The sequence below is a fragment of the Lipophrys pholis genome (genome assembly GCF_963383615.2).
Source record: "Lipophrys pholis genome assembly, chromosome: 15".
Classification (NCBI taxonomy): Eukaryota; Metazoa; Chordata; class Actinopteri; order Blenniiformes; family Blenniidae; genus Lipophrys; species Lipophrys pholis.
In genome coordinates, this window is record NC_137642.1 from 11,411,012 (window position 1) to 11,423,510 (window position 12,499).

At 40.0% G+C, this 12,499-nt stretch overlaps 1 protein-coding gene across 1 annotated transcript; it reads right to left on the reverse strand.

The window, feature by feature from the left end:
* Nucleotides 1-2,974: 2,974 nt before the first annotated feature.
* chst3a (carbohydrate (chondroitin 6) sulfotransferase 3a) lies at nucleotides 2,975-11,765 on the reverse strand. Its single transcript, XM_080481148.1, has 4 exons — nucleotides 11,249-11,765; nucleotides 8,628-8,782; nucleotides 7,006-7,530; nucleotides 2,975-5,990 (listed from the first exon to the last, which is right to left on the reverse strand). Exons 2-4 carry the CDS (start codon nucleotides 8,750-8,752, stop codon nucleotides 5,294-5,296), a joined length of 1,347 nt encoding a protein of 448 aa, XP_080337274.1. The 5' UTR covers nucleotides 8,753-8,782; nucleotides 11,249-11,765; the 3' UTR covers nucleotides 2,975-5,293.
* Nucleotides 11,766-12,499: the final 734 nt, after the last annotated feature.

Here is a 12,499-nt window from a genome sequence, read left to right on the forward strand (position 1 = left end):
GTCCTCTATTATCTCATATGCTTGTCGCCAATAATTTGTTATTAACTAGACAAGAATTCATGTGTAGATCCCAGCTGACACGTTTAAGAACACAAATCAAACTTATGAGAGATATTTCAGTGGTATTAAAAACAAAATATAGCCAGCTTTAGGCAGTCCACATGGACTATTCATGTTCAAATGAATTAAAAAGCCACAGCTCACTAACCATATAATAATTCTACCACTATATCAAGGTGTGAGCACAACTTTCAAAACGCTGACCACCACGATCACAATCCACAAATTAGCTGAAGATTACTTCAAAAGACAGAAGCCATGAAGCAAAAGCTCCAGTGCTTTCTCATAGGAAACAGTAAATATTGGATTTTACCTAACCAACACTCATTACACTCTACATCCACTTTAGCTATTCCACAACCGTGTGCAGGGGTTACAAATGAAAAGCCGTCTTTTCCAATGCATTTCAATATGGTTTCATATATGCTGTGCTTTTCCAAATGCCATGCAGATTGTGTAGGTGTGTGCAGTTTGCATGTGCTCCCTGGGTGTGTATGGACTCATTGGTGAATCTAACCTGCCTGTGGGTGTGAATATGAGTGCACCTGGTTGTCTGTCTCTCTGTGTTTTCCCTGTGATGGACTGCACATAAAGTTACCTCGTGTTGGTCGTGCGACTAGGAGTGGAATTCCAGACAACACAGGAAATTTTATTTTACCCAAAAGATAAAAGTATCTGATTTGTTAGACCTTATCATTGCTGCGAGTTGCTAACAAGAATTAAATCATTGAGATACTTTATGCTCTCTGAAGTAGTAGTTTGCTGTGCTGTACACTAGATGGATGGATGATTCACTGTACTGCTCTTCAGGACCTCTTATGTTTGTTTACAGAGTGCCCAAAATATTGGAAATACGTCTCAAAATATTGCAAATACCACTTCAAACTACAGCCTAAAAAAAATTTAAAAATAAAAATAAACATACTGGTAAACTGAAATATCTCAAACTAAGTTTTTTCAGTTATCATTTATTTAACCAGGAAAACAATTCATTAAAACCAAGGGTGACCTGCCCAAGGGGTCCGCAGCACACGTCACTACCTCAGAGTAAAAACATTTAAATGGATTTAACACATTTAACACTATGCAATAATTAAAAAGATAAAATGCAGATTTTGCAAAATAGATTGGACTAAAGTGTAATAGCTAACAATAAATATTAAAGTGCATTAGTTCATTGTAAAAACTTTAAAAGCAAGAACACTGATTAATCAAACTTCACTCTTTGATGTGTAATAAAGAACAGAGGTGATTTAAAGAAATCAGTTTGAACATTGTGGTTTCTATGTGGAGGGTGTTCCAAGTAGAGGGGGCAGAGACACTAAAAGCTCACTTTCCCAGTTCAGTCCCAACACGAGTAACGGACAGAAGGAAAACGTTGCATTACAACAAAGTTGTTGGGTTGTGGTCACTCTCCAAGACTGACAAATATCTCACAATTCTTGTTAAAAATTTGAGGTTTATATAACGCAAGGCTGTGTTTGTTTTCTGCCTTGAAGCCGTAACAGGCACCCTAGATTGATCCCAAGACGTCTTTAAATCCTTCTAGTTTCACTTCTGATTACAAACTGACACTTTCTTTAATAAGTGAAGCGTTCATGTCTCATTCATTGAACATTGATAATGTTGTTGTTTACAATGTTAGGAGTAACTTGTTACAAGAAAAGGAGTTGAAAGACCTTCCAACTGTAACTAACGTCAACATCAGCATGTAACTACTGTAACTGTGATGTATCAGCAGCATCACATAAACATCAGCTTTCCTTTACAGGAGGAGGGGGCTGCTTACCTGCTGTCGTTAATTCATCTGTTCCATTAAGTGCTGACTAAATAAAAAGAAACATTTAAAAGTGAAACGTTTAACAAGTGTCAAGATGCTTCTTACTTCCACGCTACCTTTTGATAAACTATAATTACAATTACATTGATTCTAATAACGTGTACGTCAAAATAACACAAACTGATAAGGGGATTGTTTTTTAGTTAACTCCACAAAGTAAACATTTAAAGCTTTGTGTCAGGATGACAACCCAGTTTATTATATTTAATACCCCATTATCTTTGCCTCATACTTTATCCAAGTCGGACTCCATCAAGCTGTGGTATTTACTGCTTGTGGTAGATCCGTCGATCAGCCTTGTTACTCTACAGCACCACTACTGGTCTGAAGCACGACAGGAGAGCCTGAGGAAACTTCCCACAGAGCCAGGCTTGGCTCTTGAATGGCTTATCAGGGCTTTTCTCATTTGCTGGGTGAAAACATCTGCTGTGCTGCTTTGGAGAAAACAGGGAAACGATGAGGGAGAAAACCTGCTTGTCGAACAGCTGTGGACTGGAAAGTGCTTTCTTTCAGCTGGGATGTGAAAGAATGTAGAATGAATGGGGTCCCTGTTTCTCCCCTTTTTTTTCCCCCTCCTCCAGTTATTCACACTCAGCCTTTTAAGGGATCCTTGGCAACCGCATGCATTTGGATGCGTGGTTCAACTGGGAGAATGCGACTGAGTAAATGACACCACTTTAATCCTCATTTTATCGATGCTCTTCCCAGACTCCATTTTTTTCAAGCTTGCAGTTAAAAAAACCCTGGATATTTGTTGAAACAAAAATCTAATACATGATTGTATTTGATAGTTTATTTGGTGCTGCTTTCGCTTTCCTGTAGTCTGTTGTCCTGAAAAGAAATGCAGATCAGGAGGAGAAAAGAAACAGTAACTCTTCCCCTGTCTTACTGATCTGTGCCTCCGGCTTTCTGCCGAGAAGGCAATAAATTAACAGATGGAGAATACAACAAGTAAGCATTTTATTTTGACTTATTTCGACATAATTCCATTTACAGGAAATGTAGTTTGCATATATCTATTGAATATGTACCTGCATTAAATTATATATACTCAGATTTTTCTTTTTTGAGAAACGTCCAGATTTTATCTTTATTAAGAGAAAAGCAATGAAACAAGTTCACATCTTTCAAACATGTTCTTCCCAGATGACAGCCTAACAGACCAAGTGACAAAAACTGAACATAAAATAAATTCACAATGATCCTGAGTCAAAGTGTTTTTTACATTTCCAAACTCCAGATAATAAAATATAGCCATACCCATAAAATAAAATACAAAATTCTGCAGTTTGGGTATTTTGTTTCTAAGAGTTGTCAGCAGCTGCATTGGCACAAACACAATTCCTAGAAATCTTTGTTTGTAGTTTGTGTCTTGATCTTTGCCAAAGGCAGGCAAGAAATATTATTTTAACACTTTGTGTATCAAAGTCTCAAAGACCACCTTTTTTTACTTTTCCTGTAAAGCAGTGTCCTTTGGATAGCAGCTTGACGGGAGGCTTTCGTAATACACACATTAGGAACTCTCGGCATTAAATAAAGGCAAAGACTTTTGAAACGCATGAAAAATACTTGTTTTATTCTTATTAAGTCATTTACTGTGAATAAATTTGTTAATGTTTGCTCAACTATGCAATAAAATTAGACTATAATCTGATTGGCATTCGTCAGATGACTCAATAAAGGCATTATATCAACTGTTTATCAATGTGACTAACATTATCACAAATAATCATATAGTTTCTGACAAATTACATTGATGCTGCATATTTCTAATTAACGTTCAGTTTAAGTTTGTGTGTGCGTGCTTGTGCGCGCATATTTGTTTTTTAAGTAATGATGTCAACTTGGCCATAGAAAGTCACTGTGAATAGCCAGTTAGGTTTTTGTATTAAAAATGTATGCATTTTTAATAACCTAACTTGTTCTTTTGATGAAAAACTGAGAGAAGGAATTTCAAGTGAGACTCTCTTTGGTATAATATGTAGTTTGTTCTAACAGCTTAGAACATGTTTTCATGCTTCTTCTTTTTTTCATACCCTCAAAACCTGCCAATTAACCAAGCCTGTTACACTCCAAAATGTTTCTGAATATCTAACACGGCTGAAGGCACACCGAGATTGCCCCACAGTTTAAGTTTCAAGGCCGGCATGTCACAGTCTTCCTTTTGACTTAAATAGTTCAGAATTGAGGCTGGACTATTCAGTGCCGTATATAGGCCTTCATATTAATGTTGCCCAAGAGAAGGTGGTATAAGCGCACTACTATAAGAGTAGTCTCTAATGCATATCCCTTTCCAAGAGCAGCGCCGCCGTTTCAGGAAAGCCGCAGCCAAGCTGAACACAATGGTGCCATTGAGTTGGAGCCACAGTGGTTACCTTTATATACCATGAGGAGTGACAGCGAACGCAACACCATCTGGGTCTCTCCTAAAGTCACGATCCGTATACGTTTGTATATGAGGTGTCACCAAAACAAACAGCTTCGGGAAATTCTAATTTTAAAACTTTATGATAACGTAGAGCTTGGGTAAAAAACTAAAAACTGCGACTGCTGGTAAGCTGTTGGGGGGTGCGGGGCGGGGGGGGGGGGGGGGGGGGCTGACTGCTGACACAGCAGCGGTAATGTATATTTCTTCAATAGATTTACTTGCTTTTCTATAAATTCTTAAGTTCTCAAAATATGTATTTTTGATCTATTTTGACTGAACTTTTTACATCTTTGTGCCAAATAAATTTCGTTAAAAGAAAAGTGCTCAAAAATGTATATGTCCAGTACGATTAAATAGAAACTATATTGTTACACAGTGCTGAGACGGTCTAGAGGCTGCTTATTAAAAACTCCTGAAAATGCTATTCCACACTATACCTGAGTCACACCAGTAAATTCACCCACGCTGATCTACTCTACAGTCATTCTCGCCGTTGCCTTGCCTAAGTCCAGCGTTATACCAGTGTCTGAAACCCAATAAACAGGGGGGGAAAAAAGCCTTTCCTTTATGTCCATCAAAAGCACAACCGACACTTTGACTCTAGTTTATCCCTGAAATTCCAACCTACCAATAACATCTTACCTAATATTCCTATACATCCAAGATTAAGATCTATATCTTTTCCTTTATGAATAAAATACAGAGAATGGCATAAAGCTAAGTACCAGGTATAAATATACTCTGCACAGTAAATCTATCAAATGGCTCTTCATTTTTATAATGAGGCAAATCAATGGTATGTCTGGATATAAATGCATGTCCTCAATGCTCCTGTCAAAAATACAGTTTGTGTCCTCATGATATTGATGCTTATCAGTTTTGGTCTGTGCAATCATGGCTTCTCCTGGTTCGGACCTGTTGCCCGCAGTGTTTTGCAGATTCACAGCCACACTTTGGTCTCTTGATCAATTAAACACTCTATCCTCAAGCAGGCTGATAGAGTTATTGGTCAATGTGTTTTCGTCCTCCACAAATTTGTACCCAAACAACTTCATGGTGGGTCCACACAGTTGCTGCACGACTTGAGCAAGTGTGAAAGGAATGCTGAATCTCCATTTCTCCGACTGCTCCGATGAGTTCTTCTGGGTGGAGTAAACCCCACTGGCTTCCTGAGTAGTGTAGGTGTTCTTCAGAATCCATTCCCTTGCTTGGGGACTAAACGGGATCCCTGTGAATTTGTACATCTCCTCTGCCTTCTGCATAGGATAACGGGCGATATCTTCATAACGCACCAACATGTAGCGATGCTTTAGCCAGGGCGGTTGGCTGAGCCCCAGCTCTGCAGACACCCTGAGGTGGTCACAGTTTCCCTTGAGCCTCTTCATCTCCTCGTCATCTTCAGGCACCTGGCCGTCCTGCGCCCAGGCCTTCCATGTCTGATATTGTGAGGAGAAAGCCACCATGCGTGACGCGAGAACAGCCCGTGGATCTCGAATTAGCTGGATAATTCTGACATCCATCCTCGGGTCCTCCATTAAAGGCTGCAGTGTGTCCAGGTGAACCACCCTGACACTTTTAATGGCATGGTGTTGTTTGGAAAGACAGGATTCAGACGCAAGAGTAAAGTTCAGAGGCCCACATTGACGATTCTTACAGTGATACCTGCAACAACAACAAAAAAAAGAATGTCATGATCAATATACAGTATTTCACAAGTTTAAAGTGGTATATACTGTTTCTGATAAGACTGTATGGGTCATACATCCTAATCATTTAATTCAGTTTCATTGAATCAGTCATTTATCTGACTTTACATTACTACAGTATGTGTTACCAGGTTGACAGATTTGTCCATCCGTAAAGTTTGATGAAGATCGAATAGGAGTATGGCAATCTTTTTTTAAGATTGGTCAAAATGTGAATCGTGCACTTGAGTTTCCCAAGATATCCAAGCATTCTTTTTTTTCAGAAGGAAATTTGGTAATTTATTCCATTCAACACCGTTGGGATTTCCTTGAAGGAGAGCTGCAAGACGAGCTGACTCATAAAACATCTGACTATGACATCACTTTATTTATTTTTTTCTGGTTGAAGACTCAATAGGTCTCCCTTACTCTCTCTTTGTGAAAGAATGTAAGTGTTTACAGAAGCAAAGCGAGGAAAAACACCACAATAATAGCAGTGAATTTAAAATGGGAACTCCTATTAGCTCCTGTATATGTAAGGTGCAGGAGTCCCAATGATTCTGATCAAATAGAGTTTGGCGGGTTACATAATTATTACTTTGTATATATTCTGAATAGACAGCATGTGCAATGCTTCAATGACTGTGTTCCCAACCTGAGGACTTCATAGGAAGGGGACTGAAGATTTAGATTTGTATATGTATTTGTAAACTAAATATAAGTATGACACTTTCTAGAGTTAAGAGGACACCTGGGAAACGGCCCACCGCTCCTGTTTTTTCGAATATTCTGTGGTGTTTAAGTGTCTGAACATTGACCATCTCCATTTCAATGCTGCGTGAGGACACCGTCAAAACAACCCAACAAGTTAGTAAAAGCAGCTCATCTCTCTTTGTAAACATGTAGGTGAAAACTGAGATGTTTTTTTTTAACCCCCCCTCTGAATCAGAGACACAACAACTTGCATCAAACATCAAGAAGATATACACTACCGCTCAAAAACATGTTTGATTACAGGAGTGCAGACAGGATCTTCACACAGAGATATGCTGGATTCTCTGCGAAACAGGGCTGTGGTGACGTGGTCCTGAGGTGGGGGAGTGATGAACTTCTCAAGGCCTGAGAAGTCACACAGGAAGAGTCTCTGGAGTACGTCCCGATAGACAGACGATACTGACGTGTTGCGTGCCTCTGCAGGGGATAAAACAAATCGCTCGACGTGCCACAAAGGCTCGAACAGATAGAACATGTTCTCCCCGTGCTGGTTGAAAAATTCTCCCACGAACGACGAGCCGGTGCGTGTGGTGGCCATGAGCAATATGTGTTTATGGCCACTGCTGCTGCCGTTCAGAGCGAAATCTTCTTGCTCTTCCTCCTCTTGCTCATGAGAGGAATAAAAGTTATTCCCATTTATACCCAATTTAGAAAGCAGCTTTTTTAGACCCATCATTTGTGATATGGTGCTGTAGTCCTGGGAGGTGTTCGTTGGCTGTTTCTGGGTGAACTCATCAGAGACCCTGATGAAAGAAAGAAAGGTGATTTCAAACAATTGCAAACAGATGACAACAGCACAAACACCTACAACAGGTATGATATTTTAAACCCAAAATTTTGTTCGAGCCCAAATGTATTGTCATCTTGATCATTTCTGTTAAAATTAGAACTTCACAGGTTTTGGCTAAAGGATATTCCGTCTTTCTTTTTTTATTGAGTCTTTTTTATGAGCACTTTGTTTCAACAGCACCTATACTGCACACAAATCACCTCTTTTTTGATTGTTAATTTTTTTGTTTTCATCTGTCCATCTTCAAAAGCACTTTTTTCAATTCAGGGTTTCAGCACTCTCGAACCAACCACAGCAGACGAGACATGATATCTTGGCTTTCATATTTGATGTTGCTGCAGCTATTATAAGTGTGTCATCTTGCTGGTAAGTCATTATGCAAGTGTACTGGTATGCAGAGCTTGTGTTTCCTCAACATAAAACATCTCTGCATCCATTATAAATAACCCTAAAAAAATCAAAATCATGTATGAAGATGTTGTGGCTCACTGATAGAATTCTGGGTTTGTAATACAGGCGTGTCAACAAATATTAAAAAATAAGTTTACTTCATTTTAAAGACAGTTTTGTTTATTGTTTTTTCCACCTATACACAAAGCTGTTAACCTAAAAATGCTCCATAAGTCTTTTTCTAACTTCTAGATCTTATTAAAGAGCAAGTGGAAGCTCTGCTGGTATCCTGCTGTATTTCCTCGGAACACATGCTCGGTCCTAGAGGCTCCCTCCAACTTATTTTTCACCTCGATCACAGACCACAGTGCCAGGAAGCACTGGGTCTCAGACTCAGTCCACTGCTGTTTTGATTTTGCGTCCACTGCGAATTTAAAAAAAATTAATAAATATGCTCGGCTGTTGGAACGATGGCAGCTCTGCAGTCTATCAGTGCTCAGCAAAGTTTTGGTGATCACTAAGCCGCGGTTTTGAGAGCCTATGTGGTGGAAACACAAGGAACTGGTGCTACTTCTGGCTCTGGCTCCGAACTAGCTCTGGCTCCAGCTTGGTGGAAAAGGGGTATCAGTGTGGTTTACAGACTGTTTTTCGTTTGCTTACCTTGACAATATTTTGATTTCCGATCCAATGATGACCAAGGCCACAACAGTGATGAAGACGATGGCATACCTGGTCTTCATTCTTAAGTAATGTCTTTGTAATTGGACGTCCAGAAGTCTTGTCATTGCCTTTCATGCGCTGGTTAAGGTTTCATTCTGCAATGAGAAAAGAGCTTAATTAGTACAGACAGTACGTCAGAAAAGGGTGCAAATTTTGGTGCTATTCTTGGTTTATGGTGAAGCATTCATTTTGCTACGCACGATCTTCTTCACGTTATGTCACAATCGTACACACAAATCATGGCAGGGTAGACATATGAAGAAATGTAGTTCTTTGTTCTCACTCTAAACAAAAAATCCTAAATTCAGCCCATCTCTTTATTTAGGTTTAGAAGAACATGTGGATTCAGCGATGCTGATAAGAAACCTCAGGAATTTTCTGCAATATGTACAACGGTAACAGCTTTTATCAATTTGTTTGTGTCATTTCGTAGAACCAGTGAAAAAGACAACGTTGTTTTTACTACGGCTGTGGCGTAACACGAGGACTCAGCTATGCGAGGCAGGGCGCGGTAAACGATAGTGGTTTCTCGCCCTGCCTAAACCTTGAGTCTGCGGACAACGTGCATTTTGATTCAGAGCTTGGTGGTTTTAAGACTTTGTTCCTCTTTTAGCATGATGCTCAGCTCAAAACTGACAGCTTCGTGTGAAACTATTACTGTTTCTGCTCTGAGTCACCATGTCATCATCCTGTCAAGAGGTAATATTAAGAGCTAAGGTTGTTTCACACTGTCAAGTCACGCTAAAAGCACAAGTCTAAACAAGGATAAAGTTGGCTGTGTTGTATTTTCATTTAGAGAAGAAAAAAAAAACCACTTGATTTATGAGTCCAAACAAAACAAACAAGTCTGAGCCTGATAGTATGAAATTACATTTTCTATAATTATTTGTAAACATAATCATGGCAATTAAAATGTTTTGAAAGAAAATCTCATTTCTAATCATTCGGTATGGAAAATTCCTTCACTGTGTATGCATTGCGTGTGTAGTCCGTTTTTATGTGGCTAAACATTTTATTTAAATACACAAGTGCAACTTGTTCATGTCTAGAAAGTGAAGCCTTTTTGAAGAAATATATCACTTAGTAAAAAAACAACAACCCCAAAACACAGATTTCAAGGAATTGCAGAGTTATTGTGTGTTCTGGAAGTAAATATCACCCAATTATCTGAGCTTAATACGCCACAGCTGTCAAACTGTCAGGCTGAAGCACTTGAGCTGAGCATTTTTACATATTCAAGACTCACTAGAGCGTTTGGCAAATCTGACTATCTGCTCAGGCAGAAACGCACATCACTCTGTTTATCATCTCCCTACAAATTACATTAATGGCTGCCTTCAAGCAGTGTCTCATGGAGATGTTGAAAGGTAAATTCTCCCTGAAAGCTTTGCTAAAGTGTTCAGGGAAAATTTAGTGAAAACAGTTTTCCGTTAAAGATAAATATGGACAACCATTAAAACCTGTATGGGTGCTATTAGAGTTTGAATGGTAAATCATTAAGTGAGTGTGTCGGGGTACTAGTGGGGACCTAAACATGAGAACCCATAAGCACTAGAGTCACTGTAGTGGCAACATTTAAGAACTCTATATTTCCTTATCCGAAGGCATGTTTCAGGGTCATGGATAGGTTAAAGTCACGTTAAAAATAGTTGCAGGTGAATACAGAGTTAGACTGCGGAAAATGGATATGAATGTTCTAGGAGATATCGGGTATAGGAAATATCTAAGTAGTTGAATCACATGAACCGAGTCAACTGGATTTGTCTTAGTTGTCAGTTCGCCACACCGATGTCGCTTGTCAGTTATGTCATACTTGTACTATATAGGACTAATTTGGATAGATTTCTTTTATACACCTTAGTGTGTCACCCAGGAAAGGGCCTCAATCAATCAATGCATTGCCTTCATGCCAAACTATAAAGTAACTTGGCTACAGTGGCTACTTTCCATGGTGTGACCTGGGGAGCAGCCAAGTCAAAGGACTGGAGTCACAGTGGTGACCTGTCAGTTGGGATTCAGACCCAAGTTCACGTTTCTGGCCTCTAAGCCCCCATTACCATAAAATCCAACAACAACAACAAAAAACCATAACAATCATTTTCCCTTAAATACTCTAGCAGGCGATTTGGGGGGGGGAGGGGGCATTCAAGTATCATTTCCACCATCCACTGAAGCAGAATAGAGACTAATGAATATTTCCTCATGGTGTTAATCTTGTGGTGCGCAAATCTTTGTTTAAAAAAATATCCTGTCACAAACTCACATTTGTAATAAAGAGGTATGTTGATTTTATACGGCTTCCACCACCTCCATATTTGCCGGATGATTTCCACCTCCATCACCGGGCAACAAAAAACCGGGAACAACACCGTGTGACAGACACGAGCAGTTTAATGTTCACCGCCTGCATCCAACATTTGCTGCGTTTCTATGCGCACGGCCGGCCGGCATGTTTACAAGATGATAAACGTGCAGCGGTGCCTCGCGTATATTTTCCTCATTTCCTGTCAAAGGGTGGGGAACAAGGACGCGGAGATGTTCAGGGAGCAGATGATACAAACCTTCTTAGTTGGTCTCACTGTGCAGACGAGCGGATCGTCTCTGATCCGGTGGGAAACGCGTCTCTCCGCAGCATCTTGCGGCATTGTCTCCGGACATGGACACACTGCCTCATTGTGTCCTCGGAAGCGGGCTCCTCTCCCTCCTCTCCCTCCTCTCCCTCCTCTTCCTCCTCTCCTCGGCCAGATGCAGCGCGGAGGCACCGATCATGTGCATGGATGAGAGGCGGACGATTATTGAGATCTTTCCTCAATATAATCCAACGGAATATTTCATTTCAACTACATTGGATGAAATAAAAGTTCTCTCTCTCTATCTCTCTCTCTCTCTCTCTCTCTCTCTCTCTCTCTCTCTCTCTCTCTCTCTCTCTCTCTCTCTCTCTCTCTCTCTCTCTCTCTCTCTCTTCAGTTGTAACTACTACTTCTTAAACCTCTCTAACTTTTCTCATGCGCGTAATCGCACTGCAGGGGCGCGCGGGTTGAAAGCGTCTCTCTCTCTCTCTCTCTCTCTCTCTCTCTCTCTCTCTCTCTCTCTCTCTCTCTCTCTCTCTCTCGCTCTCTCTCTCTTCCTTCTATGGGACATCCTGTGTGGGTGAGGTCACGTGATCCCAAACACTAGTCTCGTTTAAAGAACTACCCTGTTCGGGGAAACACCCCCCTCCATGTCTTTTCCAAAGCCAAATTACTTGCCACAGCGTGTTTCAGACATCCTGCACATTTCGGATGCACTGCAGCACGACACACAGAGGAAAAGGAGCACTGAAAAGCTTTGCCCAAGTACAGACATTTTTAAGTGGTGCTGTTAAAAATTAAAGCAGTTGAAATCCTGCTCAAGTAAATGCACATAGTATTTAGTCTTCACAAAGAGCAAAATTAATTATCTTGTGTGTGCGTAGGTTTTCTCTACTCAGGCTTCGTTCAACTGTCCAATAACATGCACGCGAGGTTAACTGGTGGCTTTAGATGGGTGAATTTGAGTGTGTGGTTGTCTATCTGTGGACTACTGCGCTATCAATGGTGTATATTGATGGATGTGTGGGATTTAGAGCTGCCCTACTCATTTTACTTCAGGGGCCACATACAAGTTTGAACTAACTTGGATCAAACCAGGAAAACAGATAACATAAAAAACCTGTAAATATTGACTGCTGGCATTTATCCACATCACTTTAACACACAGAAATACAAGTCTAAATCCTAAAAAAAAAATAAAAGTTTACATTTGAGTAATTCTTTATTGCAAAAAACAACCCA

Bases quoted from the DNA above. Each gene is read 5' to 3' on its own strand.
- chst3a (XM_080481148.1), bottom strand. From the start codon at position 8,752: ATGACAAGACTTCTGGACGTCCAATTACAAAGACATTACTTAAGAATG. The intron at 7,531-8,627 runs GTAAGCAAACGA...TTCTTTCATCAG, and splicing joins GAAATCAAAATATTGTCAAG to GGTCTCTGATGAGTTCACCC. The intron at 5,991-7,005 runs GTAGTGTATATC...TTGTTGTTGCAG, and splicing joins ATCAAACATGTTTTTGAGCG to GTATCACTGTAAGAATCGTC.